At 50.2% G+C, this 24,998-nt stretch overlaps 1 protein-coding gene across 1 annotated transcript; it reads right to left on the bottom strand.

Annotated features, from left to right (window-relative positions):
• Positions 1 to 3,656: 3,656 nt before the first annotated feature.
• ZIC4 (Zic family member 4) lies at positions 3,657 to 24,636 on the bottom strand. Its single transcript, XM_034661858.1, has 5 exons — positions 24,351 to 24,636; positions 20,643 to 20,727; positions 13,471 to 14,088; positions 8,591 to 8,909; positions 3,657 to 6,484 (listed from the first exon to the last, which is right to left on the bottom strand). Coding segments are annotated over exons 2-5 (1,008 nt in total). The 5' UTR covers positions 20,713 to 20,727; positions 24,351 to 24,636; the 3' UTR covers positions 3,657 to 6,483.
• Between the last annotated feature and the right edge of the window lie 362 nt (positions 24,637 to 24,998).

The following is a 24,998-nucleotide window of genomic DNA, read 5'->3' as shown; positions in this document are numbered from 1 at the left end:
TAGAAATATGCACATTCCAGGCAAAACACGTTTCACTAATATGCTGGGTGCATCTTTTTAACACTTACTGAGTACACTGACGAGTGCAAAAGCTAGAGACCTCCATTAAACCTTGAGCAAAACCTTGCAGTGGCTGAAGCCAAGGAGCTTGAAGAAAATGGAAGCATAAGAATTTTCTCCCCAGTTCTGGCAAGGAACACTATCTTCATCTGGCTAATCTGATGTTGCATGGGCCAGCTGTCAGCCACAAACAAGAAAAATCTGGGTCATCCTTCTGATACTTTGCAGAAATCATCCGATAATATTGCTGGTGGGGTTTTTTACCCCTTCTTTTTGCCATTATTCTACAACTGCATGGTACAGCCAAAACCATAGAAATTTACCCAATTTTGGTTTCTTCCCTCTCCAAACATTTCCCAAGGCTGCCCATTCATTATGAGGTTCAGAACCATGTACAGCCCTGCCTGACTTGTTTTGAATTGATCAATATTCTTGCCCTGCATGTTGGCTCATATAAAGTCTCACTGGATCTAAAGAAGCCAAAAAAGCAAGACAAGTTTCAAATCCATCTCCCTGGTCATATTTACATTTGATTAACTTGCATCCTGAGGTAATTTTTTTTCCTTCTCTTTTTTTCTATACAGCTGTTTTGGATATTTGCAAGGCTACTGGAAGATTCAGAGGCAAACCCCAAGACCTCTCCTAATTGTCTAATGAGTTTCTTTTTCCTGAATGGTTTTGGGATCTGAACTTTATCAAGCTCCTAGAAAACTCTCATAAATTTCCCTCATTGAAGATATTTGGGCAAAAAAAGCATTGCTGTCCTGACGCTCAGACAGGAAGTTAGTGACAAGTGGAACGTGTTATTATGGTCACCTGATGATCAAGACGTTATTAATTTTCCCAGAATGAAAATTCAGTTCAAGAAAACTATGATCATAAAAAAAGGTTCTGGGGCACCTGGGTGACTCAGTAGGTAGAGCACCCAACTCTTGATCTTGGGAATGTGAGTTTGAGTCCCACCTTGGGTGTAGAGATTACTTAAAAGTAAAAATCTCCAAAAAAAAATTCTAAAACCCTCTTCTGATGCATTCCTGGGAAAAATGTGCTTTTGTGTGACTTTTGCCCAAGTGCTCCCTCCTGGGTCACCCTCGCCCCCACTCGCATATTCCCTCCCTTCACACCCAGGTCTTAAAAAACCCAACACCTACCTCACACTAGCATCAGACACTTATTACAAAAATAAATGAACCTCTGGGCAGGGCAGGCCATACAATTTACTGCAGTGCCAGTATCTTAACAAGTCATGGGGGTGTCATTAAGATGATTGGGTTTCCCCAGCTTGGACCCACACTGAAATAAACTGATTCCCTCTAATTTTTCTTGGGCATTTTAGAAAAAAATTACACCTCTATCCTGGTGCCCTGAGGCCCCAGGCTCTGGAACTCTCTGAGAACATTAACTCACAGGGTTTCAGAACACTCATCTAGCCTCAGGGCTGCCTGGAGAGGTACGCCCTGCTATGGAGCTGGAAGCCCCCCGCCCCTCCCCGCGAGAAACCACATTTTCTGGTAAGGTCTGGAGATCGGATTCCGGGAGGAAATAGGGGGTGTGTCTGAAAGAAGAAGTTGGAGTCTGTAAGTGATAATAACACTAACAACAAGCACTTAACAACATGTAAATGGAAAGTGTTTGAAGGATTATTTTATTTAACACTCAAAAGAAGTTTGTGAGGGAGATTACTTTAAATTCTATTTTACCAGATGAGGAAACTGAACCACAAGGAGGTTTCATCACTTATCCAGCGGCAGAGGGCCATAGTTGGACAAGCCTGAGAGACTGGCTCCTAGCCAAAGGCTTCCCACCACGCCGGAAGTTTTTACCTGGTGCTCTGACTCGAACCACAGGGGAGGAAACGCTCGGTGGAAATCATTATCAGGCTAAGATACCCCCAAATTGTCCTTGGAGTGGGAGGCGGGTAATCTACCCTCGGTGGGAGGCGGGTTACCCCCAGAGGACACGTGGGTGTCTCTAGGGTGAGGCTGGCCAAGAGCACTTGGGGACCCGTGAGTTCAACCCTCCGCCAAAGGTTACACCATTCACAATTCGGCCCCAAAATAATGGTTTCTGGAAAGAAGCCTGAGGTCTCCTAGCGTCAGGGTCGCTGAAATGTCCCAGAGCACGACTCGCACTGGATACCAAGAGCAGCCATCCCTCCTCACACTCTCTTCTCTCTCCACTCCCAGGAGTGGTTCGAGCCGAAATTCCCCGGGGCGCTCGCGGCACAACTCTACCCTGAGAGGGATGCGGAGGGCGGCTGAAAGGCCTGGGTTTGGGCTCTCTCTCTGCGCGGACGGAGCAAAGCGGTGAGTTGGGGGCTCCTTCCTACTAATTCCCACCTGCTCCCCAGCACAGTGACTGTCGGTGAAAGGGCTTTAATGAGTGCTCTCTCAGGGAGGCCGAATAGGGGAGACTGAAGCAGCAGGAGAGGCCCCTCTAACTTGTCCCTGAGCCACAGAAGGGGGACCTTTCCTCGAGAGGGACGGGAGGGGGCGCAAATCCCAGTACTAATGTCCTATGCCCCTCCTACCCCGCGGTTCCCAGCGACTCAGACAGGTCTTGGCAGCCCCTGGGGCCTTCCCCTTGTGGCCGCTTTTTTTCACACCCCCGCGTCGCCCTCTTGCCTTTGCGTGCTGGGGTCCTTCCCCCAACTTTTTCAGGACTGCAGCCTTTGCCCCAAGAGCTGCTTCTCCAAGGTGTTCTCTAAGGCGACCTAGCACTCCAACGCCAACAGCTGTGTCCCCATCCCTAGCCGGACCCACCGAAACCAGTTGAAAGAGGCCAGGCAGCGGCCAGGTGTGGACGCGGCGCCTGCGCAGGAGGGGGTAGGGCGGGGCGAGGCGTCTCCGGAGCCCTCTAGGCGCAGGGAGCTCAGTGGTGGTGGTGGCCGGGCTCTGAAGACTCAAGAGGTCTGATACATCTGAAATAATTTCTCTAGTGGCAGGACCAAAAACGGCTTCCGCACCCGACGCTAAAACCCACTTGGAGATCCCAGTCAGGCCCCGGGGGAGAGTCCCTGTGGGCTGTGGCCAGTCTAACGGCTTGGTCTGCCGCAGCACTCTGAAGGGAGCCTTGGGGTCTGAGCATCCGCTACTCCAGGAGGGAGTGGGATCCGGCTAGGAAGACTCCTGCGGGCAAGTTGCCCGAGGTACCCATCAGTGCTTAAGCACAGCTCGACGCCAGCTCACCCTTTTTTTCTGTCCCATTGTTTATTCCCGACAACTATTAGGCTTTTATCTGAGAAGTCAAAGGTGGTTTGGGAGAGGGTGCGCCTCCGTCGGAGCAGTGGGAAGGCTACCTTTCCAGAAGACCTTGAGAGCGTCCGTTTACTTTCGCCCCTTCTGTAATGTAAATTGGTTGATGAATGTCAGTGTTGCTGGGGTGAAATTGGGGGCGAGGGAGGCCCCCTTCACAATGGCCTCTTTAGTGGGTCCCTCCGTTTTGCTGCCCCAAACTACTAGGCTTCAGAGGTGTTTCTGTAAAACCATGAGGGAAGTCAGGGAAAAGGACTGGAGGCTTCAGGAGGGCCCCAAATCTTTCCCTAGATGATGAAGCAATAACAGGACACTCGAATTCAAAAGAGGAAGGGAAACATCACAACATTTATTACCAAAGAAAATAGCAAAATGGAGCTCCATGTACACAATGCTCTTTGGAGGGAAAGAGAATCACAGATTTTAATTCATTTTTACATATTTACAGCAAGATTAAAGCCACAGCTTTCAACTATGTTTTTCATTGAACAATCACTTTCAATCAAATACAAAACAACTTTTTTTTTTCCTTTCAGGTTAGTTCATAATTTAAGGATCTAAGGGGAGAGCTGATAAATCACAAACAGTGTGGGTGAGGGTGTACCAAATAGTCTAAGGTTTCAGTCAAGCTGTGTGTGTGTGTGTGCGCGCGCGTGTGTGTGTGTGAATTTATGATTACAAAACATTTGCCTGTCTGTATAATTCACATTCATTGCAATCATTACATTTTCCCATAAATTAGCGATATAAACAAACATATGGGGACCTCTAGTAAACAAATAAAAATCAATATAAGAGACAACATTTTGCAGCAACTATAATAACAGCATGGGTTACAGCTTGGGGAAACTTCTTTACAAATCATTTATTCAGCACACACAGAGTGGGGAGGCCAGTACATCCCTGTTTATTTAAACCACCTTTAAAACCACATTGGGAGGTTTGGGGAAAGCCAGACAGGGTGAAATTTTCTTTCCAGGGCACAATATTAAATGAAGAACTGCATATGTGGATGGGAGAGGAGGGTATTTGCATGCACTTTGGGGACACTATCTTGTAAACTGAACTTTCTGAACTCCAATTGCCAAGATTCTGAAGAAAACAGGAAATTATAAAAATGTCTCTCCCTCAAGCCACTCTACTTTCTATTAATGGCAGAAAGGGCTTGCTGATTGTTTGCTGCAAGTGGAAAGAAACACACAATGGGTCTATTTTTAAGAGGATTGTCTTTGAAGGAGCAGGAAATATTAACAATTGCTTGGCTGCAGCCTTAGGTTCCAAGGATCCTTGGCAAGAATATTGGGAGTTAAGGAGTGCCCAAAGGAGGCTCATCCAAGTACCCCGCTTGGGACTGATGAATTCAGGCCAGTACAGAGAGAAGCAAACACACAGTGTGTGCTTAGGGTACGTACCCTCTGCCTACACCTTCTCTGCACTCTTTCCCCATGTCCCAAAGCCAGTGCAAAGGGCGGCTCAACATCTGTGCACCTTCACAGACTTTGGACCTAATATCTCTGTGTTGCTTTTGTTTTTTCCTTAGCAGCACTTAGTCCTGAAGTTATCATTTGGTGTAGTGTGCATGTATTTTTTTTTTAAAGAAGTTTGATTTTATCTCTTTAGAAACGGTTTGAAACTAACCGAGCAGAGGGAGTTTGACAGAGAGGAGAACAAATCGCTGACAAAGAACCTTTTACGTTTCATCAGCGTTGTTAGGACGACAAGCAGGAATGTCTCAGATAATAACTCCCACTTCAAAGATTTCTCAGCTCAATAGAAAGCGGACCATCCTTTTTATTCAACCACAAGGACTGGCACTAAAGAAGACTCTACTGTTTGATTTTTTTTTTCACCGTGTTTATTTTTCCCCTATTCACTGGGGTACTTGGATAAAATAAACAACAAGACAATTAAGGGAACATGGACTTCTAACTTTCCTGCCATCTTCCCTATCCCCTTGGCCTTGGGCTCTTGAGTTCATGCCCAGGGCCAAAGTAGGATTGAGGGGTATCCTAGGCCCCACGCTAGGGAGAAACAAGTGTGTGTGTGTGGGGGGGGCGCTGCAAGACACTTCTGGGATGGAGGGGCAGAATGGGCTGTTCTGGGGGCCAGAGTGGAAATGTCCCAAAGGCACAGTCTAAACTCCTCAGACTCATCCAGAGTGCCCCCTCCACAAGTCCCTTTCAAATTCAGGGCTCCACCCTGCTCAAGTTGCAGAGAGGCGCTTTGCACAAAACTGAGCTGGGGATGCTCATTTGTTAAGCTTCCGAGATCGCCCTAGAGTTATTTACTCTTGACCCTGGAGCTTCTTTGGGGCGCAGTCAAGATGTACGGAGTCCGGCTCCTCCCTTTCCTGAAAGCGTCCCTGGCACCAAAGCGACCCCTACCCACAGGAGTGTGGGGTGAACCCCTAAACACGGGCGAGGCTGGTCCCAAAGAGGAAGTATATACTGGAGAACGCAGTGACAGTATTAAATGGCGTGAAAGCAAAGGTCAGCGCAAATGTATCTTAATAGAGTGTCTGCAGTGAAGTGTGCCGCCTTTGAAGCGGCCGCTCCCCGCGCGCATTTCCATGGCGAGCCTAACGCGGCATGCTGATGCACCGTCAAACTCACACTTTCAACCCCAAAACCCGACTCTTTGAACAACCCGAGCTTGATTAGACCTTTCTCCTTTTCTTTCCCCTCTTACAAACCATTTCCTCGCCTTTAGAAACTCGCCATCAAACCCAAATGCGCCCTCTGATCACCGCAGAAAGCAGAAACAAAGGGGGCTGAGCGGCGATTCAAGCGGCCCTTTTCTTCCCTCACATTATTATCCATTTTTATTATGATCGGGAACAAGTGCCCATTCGCGTGGGTTTTGTTTACCGGAAATTAAATGAAAATGATTTAGTCCGCGTCAAACAAAAATATATACTTGTATACACAAGAAAAAAGGCCTGTTAGACGTAAATATTATGTCCTTAATGAAAAGCCTGGACGGGCTCCAGGCTCAGCTTTTCAGGATTTCAGTGCAACTTGCCCATTGCCATAGAAATCCTAACTTACCATGAAGATGCACCGTGGCGAAGAAACATTGCTTTGTGCGCAGACCCTTTGATGTCGCAGGCGCTAGATGCGGGCGCTCAGCTGCGTTGGGCGAGATTACCTTGCGAGCAACGCGGTGGACATCTGTAACAAGCAAATGAAAAATTAAAGGCTATTAACGGCCGACCAAGCATTTTTATTTTATTTCACTATTTTGGATTGCAATGGAAGGCAAACCGGGGCCTAGAAACAGAAGAGAAAGAAATGAGTCCTATTTGCAGAGAGGAGAATTTTTAAAAGTCACAAGAAGCAAGTTCTTCAGATGCCCTCTGCACCTTGGTGGTGGGGCGGGTGTTTCCTGATGGGAACGAGTTGTTTGCTGCAGACTGCCGGCCCTTGGCCAGGCGGCCTCTGGACTCTATTGTATGGGGGAGGTGGGTGGGGGAGGGGATTGCAGTACCACTTCCACAAGAATGGATTCGCTAAGGATATATTTGGAAGATTCTGGTTTTTATTAGAGGTAATGAAAATAATCCCACTACAGTTAGGACACCATTTATCTGAAGAAAGTGGGGCTGCAGGGCAGGAGTGAGAATTGTCTAATAGTGTCTGAAGAGAAGAGTGTAGAAGAAAGCCCAGCAGATTGGACTTATTTGTTGGACAGTCCAGCGGGATCCCCCTAGGTGGGACTACCACAGCCCTACCTATGTCTAAATTCTTAAGAGATTGGGGTAGGGCAACCAAAGCTTATTCACCCTTCTTTTTCTTTCTACCCTCCTCCTTCACGTTAGCAAGGATTTGGGAGCAGCCCCATCCTCCCTGCAGAGGATGGTAGACTGGGAAACAGGCCCTGATTTCTCCCCTGCTTGGCAACAATTGCAACTTGCCTCTCCTCTGCCACCAACATCTGGTTCTTTATCTGGGGACTCAGATAATGCGGTACCCAGTGTATAGAATACACATTCAATCTAGATCCATTGGTGTTTACCTTTAAAACATTTATTATTGGAGTTCATCTCTCTTGTCTACTCCCCACCACGTGCACGGCTTTTTAAAAATAAGACCAACAATTATGAGATTTTTTACAGAGATCATCACAGAATTGATGTAATTTATCCAGACACTGTTGCCTAGGCCAAATCCCTTCACTATGGAGGCCTTGGCTCAGTGACGTCATTGGCCCACTCTGCACCCCCAGTGCCAAGCACCCACAATATTCCACAGGCAGCGCCTCTATAAGGTGGGGGGAAGCTGTGGGGAGAGGGTGATTGGTCCTGGGAGTCTTCAGAGTATTGAATCCAAAAGCCCCTCTAGCACTATTCTGTCTGCATTTTCTGTTGTTAGGACTCCCACATAATCCCAGTAAAAAACGTGTACGGGGCAGACAGACAGGCAGACAGATAAATATGTGTGCTTGGGCCAGTCCATGAGAGAGTGGCGTGTGATGCCCAGGGTAAGGTGCTTAAACCCCTTTCCCTTTTATCTCCTTTGTATAAGGAATTGGAAAATTTGGCTTCTGTGACTTGCACATTTTTGTTTCAAAGGATAGCTGGAGGGGGGAAATGTAAGGAGGCAAAAGTAGAAGGAAATAGGCAAGATAACTTAGGCACAGGAATTTCCTCTAACACCTTCTACGATTGGAACTTTGGAGGAGCCTCCGAATGGGGGCTGGGAAGGAAGTAGGGGTGGCAACGGAGCTGCCCAGGCCTTGAGGAAAACATTTCTCATTCTGTGAACCAGGAGAGGACTGTGTGATCTTAATTTAACCACCTGCAGCTGCCAAGTTTGCACATAAACTCTTCTAATGTGTCTTTTTTTTTCCTTCTCCCTGTGTCTTCCTGTACTTTCTCTACCCGAACACTGGGGTCATGCTCCCCAGTCATTAGGGCGTCTGTGTGGGGGGAGGGGGAGGGTGCTGGGTGTGATTGTAGAATAAATACGGGAACCATATTTATATTTTAAAGTAATGGACATTATATCAACACCTTAAACCAGCTCTAACAACCTTTAGGGGTTATCTTCCTTTCTCTCTCCTTCCCTTCCTTTCTTCCTTCCTCACCCTCTCTTCAAGCCTCAATAACCGCGCCTAGACTAGCAGTGAGTGTACCGGAAGCGGCAACCACAGCGGCAGCCCTAATACCGGAGGCGGCGGCGGCGGCGGCGGCGGCAGCGGCTGGGCCAGGTGGTGGCTGGGGGCTTGAGGGTGCGGCGGGGGCAGCTGCGGCGGGGCCCGCGCCCTGACACACGTACCATTCGCTCAGGTCGGCGCCACGCGCCACCACCGCCGCCGAGGAGGCCACCGGGGGCTCGCGGCCGAAGTCCGACGAGGGCGACACGAGGGCAGACGGCGTGGCCGAGTCGTAGCCAGAGCTAGGCGGCGGTGGTGAGCGCCCGTGCACCTTCATGTGCTTACGCAGCGAGCTGGGGTGCGTGTAGCACTTGTCGCAGCCGCGCACTTTGCACGTGTATGGCTTGTCGCTCGTGTGCACGTGCGAGTGCTTCTTTCGGTCGCTGCTGTTGGCGAAGCGCCGCTCGCAGCCCTCGAACTCGCACCTGAAGGGCTTCTCCCCTGGTGGAGGCAACGCAGAGACATTAGTGTGCGTGGGTCGTGGCCCCGGCCGGGCCTCACCACCCTTCTCAGTCTCTCTTTAATTTTTTGTAAAAGACCCACAGAAGATTTTCAGAAACCTCTTTCCTGTTGGCATCTCAGGACCAGCACCCCCTTCTCCCGCTCAGAACGCGCACCGAGCTTCCTTCAGCACGCCGCCACCCCTCCCCCTCTCCCGCCTGGGCTAGGGGGTGATGGGGGAGGGTACGGAGGAGGAGCGACAAAGACTCCATCTTAGTCGAGTTTCCATCCTGATCCACTCCGGTTGTTTTCCTCCAAATTTTCAACACTCGGAGCCAAGAAGTACCTTTGCCAGAATAGAGTTGACTGAGGAGCTAGCATCGGCTCAATTTAAAGTTAATGGTTCTAGCCAAAAGTCTGTCTCCCACCACCACCCACACATACACACACACCCCACCCAGCGATCCAACTCGCATACACCCCCCCATGGCCCAAATTGTTTCCTAAAGTAGGTTTTGTGCAAACGCCAAGGCGATGGAATAATTTAAAGACGCGCAGCCGAAGCACACGGCATATGCATACTGTGGATTCGTGCTGCAGGGAAAGGTATTCTGAGCAATGATTCACTTCAGACGCTATTTTTACGGGAAATGGAGCCTCCTCCCCCTTCCCTTCTACCCCCTGAGGGCAAACATTTAGCAGCATTCTTCAAATCTTGCCTAAACCGTCCGGGATCCCTCCAGTTACGCGCGCCGGCAATAACATTTTATTACGCTGTTCCAGCGGCCTCCCGGAGACACTGCCGCGGGCAGCCGTCTCTCCCAGTCCGAAATAACTTGAGAGGTCGAATAGCCTCCCCAGACCACCCACGCCCGGCGGTCGGGCCTCGCAGGTCTGAGCTAAGAGGCGGGCGCTGCAGGGATTGCCCGGCCAAGCGGGATCCGAGGCCTCTCGCATAATCGTACTCTTGAGCTCGGCGGCTTCCGGATAAGCGCAGCTGCTAAGATAAGACCAGGCCAGGAAGAAAAGCGGGCAGCCGGGGTAGACCCGCGTGGGGCTCGGATCCGCGGTGCGATGCCCTGTAGAGCCGCGGGAAGGCGCGAGCGCGCGTTAGGGTGGAAAAATATTCGCCGAGGACCGAGCCCCAATCCCGGAGCTCACCCGCTGCTGGATTCGCTGGAATGTAGGGGTGGAAAGGACCCCGAGAACCTGGAAGCCCAGGTTCTTGCTGGAGCTACAGATGCTGTGGAAAGGTGGGGAGGAAATGTCTAAGCGTCTTAAACAAATGGATGCCATTGGGCGCCCTAGGTTGAGAGAAAGGTTACCAAGCGTCTGGCTAAGAAAGAGATGCATGGCTGGAGGACTGTTGCCTTTGTGGTCGCTTCTCCCTCCGCTTCCAGGAAAGACGGGTGCTTTGGGGCAGGTTTGAACAAACAAAGCCCCTAGTCCTGAGCCGGGCTGAAGCTCAGGCGGAGTCAAAGGTTTGCGCACAACTCTTCGTCTCGGTGCGGCTGCGGATTGTGAGCCCAGGGTTCTGGCACCGACCGGTCGCTGCGTCCTGACCCTGCAGGAGTACTGCTAGTACAGTGGAACACTGGGCGGTGCTGGCATCTGCCATTTCTCGGCACATCGGTGCCATTTTATTAAAAACAAAAACGAGAAAGATGCAGAATACATCCGTGTCCCTATTTGCCCCTTGTTTTCTCCCCTCTGATCCCTTTCGGCATCTGCAAAACTAAAACTTTTCTTTCTCCCTTCCTTCTTTTCTTTCTAAAATCACTTACAAGAATCAAGCAATTCAGGGCCTGCAAAAGAAAACAAGATTCGCTGAGAACACAGAGGAGGTATAGAATTTAAGGTTGATTGCCCCCCCCCCAAGTAGTCCCCCACACACTTATTCCATTTGCAAGCACCTCGCTGGACATTCATGTAAAACAGAAACAATGATTTCATCCCAGACGAGGAGCAGAGGGAAAAAGCAGGGCACTGAACGTAATTCGGGCAGCCTGGAAGTTCGGAGGCCCGAGGGATGTAAGGTGAGGCCGCCCCCCTCCCCCGCGCCCTCCCGGCCTCTCCCCGGCTGCAGGAGGCTCCCTGGACTCCTTGTCAAACATCGCGCCCCCACTCCCACCCCTAATACACTGCCTCCCGCCCCCGCCCTCCCCACCCTCCCCACCAGGTCCCGGCGCTGCGCCCTGGGTGGGTGGGTGGACGCGGAGAGGCAGGGTGGGCCAGGACCCTGCAGCCCTTCCGGAGAGGCCCGAGCCTGGGGCTAAGTCTTGAAAGGCCGGGAGTCTCCTCCCAGAGGCTCGGCAGCCGGGAGAGGCCTCCTCCCAGGCCCTGCGCCAAGCCAGCCTGACAAAGTTCGGAAGCTGCGGCTCAGTTCCGCTAGCGCCATTTTCTCGCACTTGTGGCTGGGCCAGGTTACCAAGCATCTGTGTCCAGGCGCAGACTGTTCTCTACCTTGGACCCCCAGCCCTGCCTCTCTCTATAGACTGCCTGGGGAGGTGGGGCGATCCCCCAGCTGAGGGCCCCGGGAAGGGGGGCAGGCGGCGGGGTCCGGCTGGAGCGCGGCGGCTGGCCTGCGTCTCCCTCGCTGCGGCACCATTGTTCCGGGATTGCTGTGACCGCCACAAAGTGAAACCTTTCGGCTTGGGCTTGGGGCAGCTGTCTCCGAAGCCAGGCCCGGGATTCAGATCCAGGAGAATCTCAAATCCTGAGAAATCAGCTCCTATTCGCCGCTTCCGCGACTCGAGGAAATGAAACGCCATTAATATTTGAAAAGGCAATTATTTTCCTGTTGAATCGAGAACTGTCTTCATGAATAATTTGTAGTGAGGTCTATTGCCATTTGAGAAACATTTTGTTTTTTGTTTCTCTTTCTCTCTCTCTTTTCATTACTTAGGAGGGGGGTTTGAAGGAAACGCCGGAGCAGGCGAGGCTCAGATTTTTTTTTTTTTTTTTGACTCCAGCGATAATGAATCAGGAATGCCAGTGGAAAGGACGCACTTAGAATTCTGTCCTGAATAGACGCAAACCTGAGCCAGCCCGGGCGCACTGAACTTGCTTCTCTGCTGTAGGTCGATTGCACTAAGAATTTAACCATTTTCTGCTTCATGGACTTCAAACAGTAGGCCGGCAAAGAGCAGTAAAAGTTTGTTTGTTTAAAAAACCCCTGTCATTAAAAATGAGTTCCTTCTCTGGCTCAGGACTGCGCGTCTATCTTCGCAGTACGGGCCGTCAGCTCCTGGAGTAGCGAGCCTGTGGGAGGTGATCAGGGCCTCACTTGTCCTGCCCTCCCCTGGGATAAAACTCGGAGGGTGGGAAAGGGGAACAAATGCTTGCGCGGGTGTGGGGGGTGTACTGGAAGCAGTTCGGGAAAACTGTACGTTTCTAGATATGCTATGGAAAGTAGGAGAGTAAGAGTGAACTTTTGGTCTGGACTCCGTCTGTGCCAGTGTTATGGCCAGGGACCTTTCCCGAGATTGCAAGGTTTGGGGCAGAAACCGGGATTTGCAAATTTCTTTCCCCAGCAGTGCCAGCCTGGGGGAATCCTTTGACTAATACTTGCCGATATTTCTACCAATAATAGAGGTAAGGGACAGCTCCAAGAGAGTAAGAGAAGTGAGGAACCAAGCTGGAACTTATTTCATCCTCTTCTCTCCCCACTAGTCCCCTTCTCCTACTCCCAAAATAGAGGAGGGGAGATGTTGACTTCTTAAACTTCCAGGGAGTTTGGGTGAGGAAACCCTAGCTAGGGAGAGTACAACGTTGGCTGCTAAACTAATTAATGTAACTTCAGAGGCTGTTCTGGGAAGTGTGAAAACTTTCTCCTTGCAATTGCATTAATTAGAGATGCTTCCGGCCAGAGGAGTTCAACTTTGCATGCTCTTGAGCAGGCTCCTTTTCTTTCTGTTAACTAGAACTAACAGATGTGGTTGACACATGTCCCCATTTCACTTAACAGCTCCGTAAATGACATTTAAGGCAGATGAGTCTCCTTGGGTCTCTGCTAAAGCAAAAGGGTTTGTCAAATGTCCAAAGTGTCAGGTCACCAAGGCTCCAAAATGGGGGCAAAGTTAGCCCATGAGACCCTAAATCCTAAAGGCACCAAGGGCCTCATGACCCCTCAGTGCAGGTGGTGGTCAGATTATCAAGCCCACCCCACGGAAGAGTTCTTTCGACAGGATTCCAAAAGGATCCAGAAAATCAAATTGGTTCTGTCTTTATGACTTTGGGGGAACAGTGCCATTTTAAAAACCTGAAAATCAAACTTGAATCAGGGAACACACATTTGCACACAGAAACCCAAGCACGTTCACACTCGCCCCCTCCTCAAGAGCAAAAATCCCGCACTATCCTCCCCACACGCAGCCTCAGGAAACTTCTGTGATTCTAATAGAAGGGCATAATTAATATTTTATGGACTTGGCTCATGGAAACACCAAGATATCCCCCCTCCTCCCAGATGGAACTTGAGGAAATCCAGCCCCCAGGGCCCAGAAGAGGCCGCCTGCTTCCCCAGAGGGTCCGCACAAGACAGACAGTGCCGAATACTGACCTGTGTGAGTTCTTTTGTGTATTTTGAGATTTTCTGATCTAGCAAAGACCTTCCCACACCCCGGGAAAGGACAGGGGAAGGGCTTCTCGCCCGTGTGCACGCGGATGTGATTTACAAGTTTGTATTTGGCTTTAAAGGGCTTGCCCTGGCGCGGACACTCCTCCCAGAAGCAGATGTGGTTGGCCTGCTCCGGGCCGCCGACGTGTTCCACGGTGACGTGCGTGACCAGCTCGTGCATGGTGCTGAAAGTTTTGGAGCAGAGGCGCGGGGCCGCGGGGCTATCCGCTGCCAGCCACTTGCAGATGAGCTCCTGTTTGATCGGCTGGCGCATGTAGCGGAAGAAGGCGCCGGGACCGTGGGGAGCGGCGAGGTTCACGGTCAGGTTCATGCCCCCGTAGCTATGCAGGGCCGCGGCAGCTGCCAGGGCGTCGCTGCGGGCCACCGGCCCCGGCGCAAAGGGTTCGGGTCGCGCGTACATGTCTCCAGGGAACCCCAGACGCAGGAGTCCATTCAAAGTGCTGCTGGGGGAGGCCTGGGGCGGCTGCTCTTGAAGGCCCGGGAACACCGAGGGACTGGAGGCGGCAGCAAGCTGGGGGCCATGGTGTCCGGAGCTGCTACCTGTTGTTGAGACAAATAGCGCGCGTGAGAACGGGCGGCGTGGGCTGAGCATTCCACCAGGCCCCGGGGGGCAGGCCCAGCCCAGCCACACCACGGCCTCTGCCGTCAGCACCGGGACCGGGAGCCAGACAGAGGCGGCAGCGAACGGAGTGGACAGCGAGAGGCCAAGCGCCTCCGCTGAGTACCGGCTGGGCGACAGTTTGGTAGAAACCCTTGCCTCTCCATGAGCGGGAGAAGGATGGAGGTTGTGGGGCAGGTGGAAAGGGCAGGAGGGTGCGCAGTGCTGAGTTTGTGGGTTTCTGGGGGGCTCTGGGCTCTGCTCCAGAAGGGTCCGACCTGCGCCCCAAGCGTGCTTTGGCAGCCAACTCCCTGGGGCGATCGGGGTCGTGGAGCCCTGCGGGGGAATGGAGGTGAGGCAAATGGTGATGTTTTAAGCGGTGGTGGTGCGGAAGCGTCCCGGTCATATATACTAATTTCAGTGCCCAGCTCGGCTGGGAGAGCTGGGAGAGCGCGGCCTGCTGCATCCCGTCTCGGGCTCCCCAGTGCTCCCTTAGGTCAGGCCGTTCACACCAGTCACCTGACAGCGGGAAGGGGAAAGAACAACCACAAAAAACTTATGCAAAGTTTTTTTTTTCTCCCCTCAAGTTTCGGGTTGTGTCCCCCCCCGCCCCACACACCTCGGTCTTTAATGCCTACTTGAAATCCCGTACACTACAGAGGTAGCAGCGGGACGCGAGAGGAAGTGAATAGAGATTCGGGGCCGCCGCCCGGGCCCGCGGAGAGGAACAATCACCTAGGTCGCCTATTGGCCCGCAGCCCAGCCCGACGTCAGCAATGACAGGTCCCGCCGCACGCGGACACACACACACACACTCTCTCTCTCTCTCTCTCTCTCTCCCCCCCTCCCTCCGCCTCCCTCCCTCTCCTGCTCCCGCGCCTCTCCACCTCACCCCACCCTACCCCCAGCAGTTCTTGCTCCTACTGCTCATGCGCTCTGACCCGGGCACGGATTCTTTTCTCTCCTCTTGAGCCCCCTCCCCCTCCTTTCTCGAAAGCTGAGTAGATCTGCTCTGCCTCACTGCTCCTGGAAGTGAGAGGGGCCGGGTTATGCCTTCTTTCACCACGACTTTAGGGAGGTGGTGTTGCACTGTACGTAAAGTATTCGGGTTATTAGACGGGCAGATCCAGCCCTACCGGGGCTGAAGGGCACCACAGGACTCGCGGGGATTGGAGGCCTGATTCATCAGTTTGTCCCAGGAGCCAGAGGGCCTGTTTTCAGGGACTGCAGACTATGCGACCGTGAGCGGAGGAACTCTTAGCCTAGCAGCCTATTATTTATTGTGTTCTTCGTTTCTCTCTCTCATTTCCTTAGATTCTTTATTCTTCCCTCCCCTTTTCCCCCCTCCCCACTCTATTCTTTCCACTTGGCCTTGCCACCCCCTCCCAAGTGCCAGCCGCGCTCGGAGACCCCGTGAACCCAAGAATCCCGCCCAGACCCGAGCCAGAGCGGGCCTGAGGCAGTGATGACCTGGGAGAGGCTGGCCTCGAACCCACGCTACCCTCCCAGTAGGGGCTAAGAACCCTCTCCACCGCAAATCCCTTCGCCTCGCGGGCTGGCTGGCCAAAGAAACAAAGGCGAGGGGCCTGCTGCAAGAAGAAACAGGTCCTCCCTCACCCCAGAGTCTCCCCGAGTCAGTTTGCGGTCTTGAGCTCTGTACCCTGACGCCAAATGAAGCCTCTGGGAAAGGACCTTGGGATCACTTCCACTTTCAGCTCCCACCACTTGTTGCCTGGGGCCGAAGACTCTGCCCCTCCCCTCCCCTCGCTAGCCCTCAGGGCTCTGAGAAGAGTGGACGCCAAGTTTCCCCGCCCAGGCTGTGCAAGGGACTGCAGGACCCACGGCCTGCTCTCACGCGACGCCCTCCCGAGCTGAGGATCCGCCGTTTTGGGGTGGGGGTTGGCCGGCGGGAAAACAAAAACAAAAACAAAAAAAATCTTTCCGTTTTGGCCTAGCTTAGTACTGCTTGAACAGGGAGGAGTGTCCTTTGTTTGCTCCGCGGACAGGCTAGGGCCGGCTGCAGAGCTTGGCGATTTAAAGGGCTGCTCGCCCTGACGCCTGCCATGCTCTCTGTAGCCAAAAATGACAACTTAAGTACTTGGGCCTGCCTAGCGGCCAAAGAAAGCGACTCCAAAGCAAAGAAATGCTTGGATTTTTAAGAGAAGTTTTAAGGATTGAGTAAAAGACCCTGTATCCCTAGCAGAGGAGAGAAGTTTGGACAGATTGCAAGGAGTCTGACTCCGAGTTGATTAAGCTGCCCCACCCATCCCCAGCATCAAGAACTTTTCTTATACATTTCCTAGTCAGTAAAAGGGGGTTTCTTTTAAATTTTTAAAAATAATTAACTTATTTATCATGGTTGGCAGATTCTTTGAGACTGTCTTCATTTAATGCTTTGTTCCCTGCTCCGGGGCCGCATTTTAGCGAGGGATTAACTTCCACAATTTTCCTTGGCTTTGATAAGTCCAGGTCTTTCTGCTCCTCTGGCCGGCCGGAAGAGCTTAAGCAAACAACCAATAGATGCTGTGTTAGCATTAAAAAAAAAAAAAAAGGGAAGGAAGGAAGGAAAAGAAAGAAAGAAGAAAGAAAGAAAGAAAGAAAGAAAGAAAGAAAGAAAGAAAGAAAAAGAAAGAAAGAAAGGAAGGAAGAAAGAAAGAAAAAGAAAGAAAGAGAGAAAGAAAGAAGAGAAGGGAAGAGAAGAGTAAGTTGAAGGAGTGCTTTTGACAGCCAAATCCCTTCTGCTCTAGAAACCAAGGACTTCTACTTAGTGTTGAGACTAGACTTTGAGGATTTGTCTCCTTCCTGGATTTTACCTTCTCCCATACTCTCATCTTCTGGAATTTACCCTTCTGCTCATAGAAGCCTCCTCTCCTGTCCCCTGCTCTGTTTTCCCTTCCTCAGAGTGATGGTCACGTCGGATCTCAGAGTGGGTGTCTGTTGAATGTTGCAGTTGTCTAGGCAAGTCTGGGCTGAACATGTGAAGGCCTCCTAAAGACAAATGAACAAACAAACACAAACCCCCCAAAAACAAAACCAAAACCAGAAAAACAACCCCCCAACCCAAAAGGAGTGTGTCCCTACATGGGATCCCTTGCCCAGCTGTTTCTCCTAACCATCTCTCAACATAGAGCTTAGTCAACTCCTCCGGTAGCTTTCAGGGCTAAGAGCAGGGATACTTCTGCAGTAGTCCAGCAATAAAAATATTTTCCTTCCCACATGAACCTCTGTGATCTACAACCTACTGTTTAGGATGTTTGTCAAACTCATCATCCACTTTTGCTTTCATTAAATCTCTGATTTGCACAAAAATGGATCCCTTAATAAAAACACTGTGACCACACCTGCATCAAAAGCTTTGAATAACAGCATAAAACATGGGTATTTAGGTTGTTTTAGTGTAGGGACCCTTTTGGAAGCCTTGTGATGCCAGTGAACTCTAATAGTCCTGTTTTTGTTAACAACACGTGTATTAGAAAAAAAAAACCTGTAACTTTGCATTAGAAGGTGGTGAAAATAAAGATGCAATTTTCCCCTTCCAAGTTTGTGGATTCCTGAATTCTAAGCACTGTAGATTCTGGGGATAAAAAGCAGAGGTTTTATACTTGTAGAGTGTTAGTATGCAGCATACTCATACTAACTTTACCCTTGCAAAACTTTGGACATGTGTGTGGCTTTTTGTGCCAACAGTGAAAGGGCAGATATGTCTGATTCAGCCAAATGCACGGACAGTAACCTGGCCCCATGGAACTCCTTCCCAGATGCAGCATTCTCTTGAAGTACTAAAAACATATGGACCCATCCTGGGTAGATGCTTCTTGAGTAGCCAGGGGTTACTTGACCTGCAGGTCACTAAGGCTGCCTGATCCTTACAAGTTCCTTGGAGCCACATGGTTTGCACGTTGGCTAAACACAGAAATGGGGCCAGGAATTCTCCCAGAGGGACATTTTCCCAGGGACAGAGACAGGGAGAAAAAAAAAATCCATTTATCCACTAACATTTATAGACAGGGAACTCTGGGTAATTACATAAGGATCTTCAAGGCATATCTCTGAAATAAGGCCCAAAGCAGTATCCAGCTAACCGTAGATGACAGGTGGGCACTGATGGCAGGGAGGCATATTTTAGTTTTCAGAGCTGTTTCTTTGGAGTCTTCCAGTGCCAGGTAGGAAAGAGACCAGATTTCATTGACTTGATAGGGCAGGCTGAGGAGTGGTGTTCCTCTCTTTCAGAAAGTTATCTCACCACCCTGACTCCCAATACCAAATGCTCAGCTGGAGCATTCTATTTCTTTTCTTTTTCTTTTTTTTTCTTTAAGATTTTATTTATTTACTTGACAGAGAGAGAGAGAGAGACAGAACACAAGCAGGGGAAGCAGCAGGCAGAAGGAGAGGGAGAAGCAGGCTTACCGGAGCAAGGAGCCCGATGTGGGGCTGGATCCCAGGACCCTGGGATCATGACCTGAGCAGAAGGCAGCCACCTAACCAGTTGAGCCACCCAGGTGCCCCAGGAGCATTCTATTTCTAACCATGCCAGGGGTTACAGCATTGTTGAGTTTACTTTCCTGCTTGATTTGCAGAAAAAAAGAGGCACATTCTGAAGCTCAGAGATCTTCAGCAGAAGGCAAAGATGCACTGGAGGCTTTTGTAGGGGCCTGTTTGGAACAAGTTCCACTACCAGCCACCAAACATCCAACCAGTGCCCCAAATCCTGCCCTAAGCACCTTTGTTCACCTCAGCCTGGTCAAAGCAACAACAGATACTAAAGTGATTTTTAGTCCTGTTCCATAGAAATAGGACATTTGGTGGCCCTACAATCTGCCAGAGCTCCTCCCATTACTGGCTCCAATAGAGGAATGTCTGATCTCTCTCCTTTGGAAGGAAAGAAATAGGGGAAGTTTCAGATCAATAGCTGGGCTATTTTTCCACTTTGATATTTTAAGAAATGCTAAACGGTGATTATCCGTTGCAGGTTATGCTCAGAGCAGGATCCCAGGACCTAAGGGCCACTGCACAGAGCCTGGCCAAGAACAAGCCTCATTTGAACGTTCTGCATCTAGATCTGCTGTCATTTGTTCAGTCCCTTCTTCCCTGTTTCTAGCCAGGTTACCACCCAAAACAAGGGACAAGTCTCTTTCTAGGCTATTCACAGACAGGCTTTAGATTCCTGAAGTTAAAGGTTGTCTCTAGTCTTACCAAGAAATAAATAAATAAACAACTTAAGCCCCAGGAGCCCACTCTATGTCCTAGCCCAAATTGTACAAAGGAGATGAGATCTAGGATTTTGGAGATAAAGGAAGCTATTCCTGTCCTCTGCTATGGAAGTTTGAGCTTTAATCATCATTAATGGAACTGAGTATGGAAGAAAATATACTTGGATAAAATTAATTTCTAAACAAAGGTTCTGCTAAATATCTTTTGACAAAAGATTAAGAAACATGGTCAAAGGATCTTCCACAACAGCTCTGAGGAATTAAAACAACTGAATTTACATAATAAGCACATCCCTCTTGAGAATTCTGCCATCAAATTATTCCAAAATAATAGAAGAAAGCCATTTCCTTAGTTGTCCATTTAACTTTTGTTAAGAAGGTTAGTTTTCCGGGGCGCCTGGGTGGCACAGCGGTTAAGCGTCTGCCTTCGGCTCAGGGCGTGATCCCGGCATTACGGGATCGAGCCCCACATCAGGCTCTTCCGCTATGAGCCTGCTTCTTCCTCTCCCACTCCCCCTGCTTGTGTTCCCTCTCTCCCTGGCTGTCTCTATCTCTGTTGAATAAATAAAATCTTTAAAAAAAAAAAAAGAAGGTTAGTTTTCCTTCCAACAAGGGAATACCATGGAGGCAACCATCAGCTGGTGGTGTAGTTGAATGAAATGAGGGAAACTAGAAGCGCCTGGAAGGGAAAACACCCAACCCTAAATCATATGCTTATTCTAAATGGAATATTAAATTAAATTCTTCACAATGAAGGTATTCCTGACAGAGCGGCTGTCAGTCACTCCCTGTTCAGATACCACATTGTGGGAACGTAGTTGCCGCCACATTGCAGAAGGCTGGTGTCCCTGGTCAAGATGATGCATATCATGTAAACCCCATCACCAAGATCAAAGTCTGCTCCTTTCATGGAAGCCAATACATGTCAAACCTCATTCCAATCAAATCGTCTGGAAATGAATTCAAGATGAATATGTCATAGAATAATGTGACAGTGGAACTACAGAAGGTCAGGGGTTGTTGTTTCAATGAGAGAGTCGTCAAATATTAATTCTAGAATGTCCAGATGAGTAGGCATTGAGGGGGATTAGCTGGCTGCTGGTGGGACGTTGTGTTGCTGATTTGTGTGCAAATGCATCAAACACCAAGGTGTTGTTCTCAGTTTCATTGGAACTCAAGAAACACCTCCAAGCTCACAACCCAACATAACCAAAAGGCAAAACAAAACTCCCCACTTAAAAAAATAACTTCAGCAAACCAATATTCAAAAGAGGATTTTAACTTACTGGACTCTTTCAGGGAGTTTCGGTAAAGCCGTAATCTTTTCCTCATCACCAAGGAAGTCTTGTATCTCATTTTCTGACTTTGAACCTGTTTGGGAAGAAAAGAGGGACAGTCACTAGTTAAACAATTTTATACATGTTTGTATGGCAAGATTGTGTGGCCTGAATGTATCAGTGTTGGTCTGAAGAGTCTTTCAGTCTTTCTTAGACTATTTTCAAATTTAAAAGTGAAAGAAAAGTATTGCAAAATGATATATCCTTTGTGATAAAAAATATTAAAAATCATTTCCCTACTAGATTTTCTTTTTGGTGTAACTCATTTGTTGATTTCACTTGTAGATAGAATTTAAGCACCAGTCAGCATTCAAACACCTCTAACTTATAGAATTTGAATTTATTGTATGAGAAATTCCCATTATTTTCTTTAAGTCTTCTGAGTTTAGTGAAATGTAATGGGAAGGGCTGGGTGTCCTCTGGGATGTTGGCAGGTTAAAAATTGAGGTACAAGTATTGGAATTGAGAAGAGAGAAATTTCTTTGTAAATTTGTAGATCTTGCCCACAGTGGTATGGAACCAGCATATGACTTCCACCCTCAAACCCATTTGGAAATCATCATTGATTGATTTTTTTGAAGTTAATATAAAATTCATCAGAATAGAAAAAAAAGAGTAAACTATCATCCGGTCCTAGTTGTCTCCATTGCTTAGTTAAGAATGTCAGAAATACCTTCCAACCCCCTTTTATATTTGCATTCCTTATCAAATTCACTTTGTGGATAGTGTTACCAAGCCTTTGGCCATCTTAAAGCCTGAAACCCATCCTGGGGACCTTTGCATCTGTCAGGCAACACTAAAGACAGTGGAACAGCCAAGCAGAGGCGATCCACCCAGCCCCAACCCTCGATTTGGCCTAGAAAGACAAACAGTCATTGAAAAGGTCTCAGGCTGGACAAACACAGCACGCCCTCTGTCAATGAGGACGTCTGCCTGTCTTGACACTACAGCCCACAGAACAAGCGATTGTTTAACTTGTTGAACCACAGACCAAATCCAAATGCGGCTCTGCTATCTCAAAGGCTTTCCAATTCTCTATGCTCAAAGATCTCTTTCTCTCTCCCTCAACCCCCAATCTGGGCTTGAACTAGCTTATGTGTTTTCACCCTTCCCTCTATGTTCTTTTCTAGGTTTAAGCCTGAGGGGTGGGGGTGGGGGATAGACTCACCTTTTCCCAGAGGGTTTTATTTATTTTCAATTCTTTCTAACCAAAAGGCTTCTGTCCCCAAAAGGAATAAGCTCCTTCCTGCACAAATCAGGAAAGAAAGGAGGCCCAACTTTACATTCCTACAGAAAGGTGGCATGCTGGGCATCCTCGCTCTGAAATTTCCTCATGGCAGGATGTCTGGCACAGGAAAAGTCCTGGTTGGTTGGAACTAATAGAATTTACTTTTTGCCTCAGAGGGAAACGGGTGTGAGTTTCCCTAGAGAGGCCTGTCCACCCACAATGCTGCCCAAGTTCCCCTCCCACCAAGAGGCCTGGGTCACTTCTTCCCCCAGATCCTGGCAGTCTTTTGTGCATTACCAACCCACAGGCATGCCAACAAATGCAGAGACTGGACTTTGGGCAGGCATCTGGCACCGTAAGCTTCTCTGTAGTAGCTCCATTACCGGACTGGTGTAGGGAACCAAAGTAAAAATCTTCTCCTTTGGTTCAAACTCTGAGTCCAATTAGCAAGCCAGTTATCTCACTGAAGGTGGGATTAAAGAATATGGGGGCAATCCCTGGGCCCCTGGTCCTCAGATCCCCACCAACCCAGGGATATAACAGCTCTGAAAATGCTTGGCGAGGTTTCCCTCAAATGACTGCTTCTGATTTGTCTCCCCAAACTCCCGTGGCCACCTAATCTGGAGTCAGGAGCACAACCTGGAGACTTACTGGAATCTACCTTCCTCCTCATACCTTGAGAAGAGGAAAGGGTGCCAGCCAAGGGCGGTAATTGATCTTTCTTGAGGAGAGACAAGCCGGTGGGCCCGTGGGTACACGCATAAGGCACCGTTTTATTTTGGGGGAACACCAAGGTTGTACGTTGTGGGGTCTCCCAAGAGGGCTCAGGCCTGCCCAAGGTCAGAGGTCACCTACAGCCCGCTTCCCAAGCCAGAGATTTCAGTCCGGGAGCCATCAACGCTGCTCCACACTGATTAACCCGCAGGCGCTCAGGCAAAGGGATGCCGGCCTCTCAGCCACAGCGCAGCGGGGCGGGTGCAGAGCGGGGGCCCTTCCGCCTGCCTGGGAGCTCTCAAGCAAAAACCTAAAAGGCGCCCGGCTTCTGGCCGCGGCCTGCTGTTGCCAGCTGGCCCGGCATCTCCCGACTCCCCTCCATCGGGCAGTCCAGCCCCAGGAAGTTGGGCAGCAAGGCTGGGTTGTGCGACGGCCTTTTCTCATTCTTCTGTTCCCTAAAGGAATTAGCTCGGGTTTCCCTGGCTCCGACTCCGGGCTGAAGGCTGGGTGACCTTCTTGTGCCCAGAGTAGAGTCTGCATTAGTGGGTCGCCTGAAGGATCAGCCAGGACATTTAGCCTTCCCTTTGAACATTCCCCACCCCCACCTGCCCGCAGCTAGATAGAGGGAAGGAAGTTGGTGCCTCGTTTTGGGTCGCTCTGAGGCCGGCCGACGCTGTCCGTAAGAGAGTAGAAATACGACCTTGGAATCCAAAGCGAGTCTCCAATGGACTGTGCCGGCCAAGGTGAAGCCCTTCAACGCCCCTACTCCATTCCTAAGACCTCGCTGATTCCCAGCTGTCCCCACGGACAACCAACCTCATTCATCAACCCCAAACTTTCCGGTCAAGCCTTTGAAGCAGTCCTAGCTTTCTTTCACAGCCCACCTCTGTTCCCGCCTCACTTGTCCCTAATTCCCTGTGTCCCTAGATGTCTAAGGTAGTGCCCAGAATTCTAGGCGGCTGAGGCCTGCTCCCCAGAGAGCTAGTCATAGCCCTCGTTCGCATTCGGAAGAAAGAAATCCAAGTCCCGAACCCATGGCCGGCCGCGCGCAGAGAGCGGATCCCAGCGGTCAACTTCCTGAGACAGGACCAGGATGCCCGAGGGCGAGGATCCCGGCCCCGCGGCGGACCCAGCCGGCATCTGCCGTCAGGTTGGGGCGGAGAAGTCCCATCATCTTGCTGCCAGCCAGGCTAACTTAGCTCCATTGACCCCGGAAAGGGGAAGCCGAGTCCCTCCCTGCCATCCTGCAGGAGCAGGACGGAGAAGCTGCCTGCAGGGCCCTTCTCCTGGCGAGGGTCCCGCTCACTTGGAGCAAAGGAAGCTCTCCGCCACGACTCCCCTTCTTGTGCCCACGGTGGGGCACCCAGGCAGTTTACAAGGAGGGGAGGAAATGCGGGTGGGCAACAAGCTGCTCTAGGTCCGGGTGCCAGTGGGAGCCCCATTAGTCCTCCTTGCCCCCCCTCCCTGGGAAGAAAAGATGGACTCATCCCCAGCGCTGCCCCTCCGCGGAAGGGCCCCCTCCTCCCCTCAGTGTCAATGGGGTGGGGCCTATACTCACGGTTGGGGGGCTAATGAGGGAGGAGATGGGGAGAAAGTCTAGCTGGGCCTCTTTCCCCGGTGGGGTTTGGGTGCCAATGGGCCCGCTAAGGGCGCTTGGTACCCAGCAGCTGGCGGTACAGGTCCCGTCTATCTGCCCCCTGGACTCAGGCACTTACCCTGCTCCACCTGTTGCCGGGATCGCCTCATTTCTGCACATCACTTTGGGGTGGCCGAGGGGGAACCACAAACCCCTCCAAGCCTCTCTTTTGCGGTTCCAGCAAGGCGGTCATCCTTCATTTCTCCTTTTCCAGCTTTCGGGAAGCAGTTAGGGAATGTATGATGAAGCAGAAATGAGCCGTCAGGATGATATTTTAATGGCTTATATGTCACGTTGGTGCATGTGGCTTTGAACTGGAGCCGCTTGCGTTTCCTGCAGAGAGCGCCGCAAATCCCACTTGATAACTTCTACAACCCACAACTTTTTTTTTTTTCTCACATTCACTCTTACCCTGTGTATTTGGAAGCGTTTCCTAAAAATACCCTCTTGTCAACGTCCCCCTTGGATTTTCCACGGACTGGAGAGAGAAGACTGACTTTTCTTTTTTGAAGAATTACTTTCCCTCTCCCCCTCCCAACAGCTACCATTCCCTTCAGGTCCCCTCCCTTGTTTTTTTTTTTTTTTTTTTTTTTTTGAACGGCAGGCGAGGTGGGTTCAATATTTGTTCTCCCTAGTGAGAGCACTACAGCCTCTAGAGAAAATTTCTCCTTGCAAATACGGTTTTTACAACTGCAGTGGAGGCAAGATTCAACTTCCCTTTGTAGGC

The sequence above is a fragment of the Ailuropoda melanoleuca genome, chromosome 6 (assembly GCF_002007445.2).
Source record: "Ailuropoda melanoleuca isolate Jingjing chromosome 6, ASM200744v2, whole genome shotgun sequence".
In the NCBI taxonomy this organism is placed as follows: Eukaryota; Metazoa; Chordata; class Mammalia; order Carnivora; family Ursidae; genus Ailuropoda; species Ailuropoda melanoleuca.
This window is presented reverse-complemented; position numbering and strand designations above follow the sequence as displayed.

Bases quoted from the DNA above. Each gene is read 5' to 3' on its own strand.
- ZIC4 (XM_034661858.1), bottom strand. From the start codon at position 20,712: ATGAGATACAAGACTTCCTTGGTGATGAGGAAAAGATTACGGCTTTAC. The intron at 14,089-20,642 runs GTAAGTTAAAAT...TCTCAACAACAG, and splicing joins AAACTCCCTGAAAGAGTCCA to GTAGCAGCTCCGGACACCAT. The intron at 8,910-13,470 runs GTCAGTATTCGG...TGCCTCCACCAG, and splicing joins ACACAAAAGAACTCACACAG to GGGAGAAGCCCTTCAGGTGC.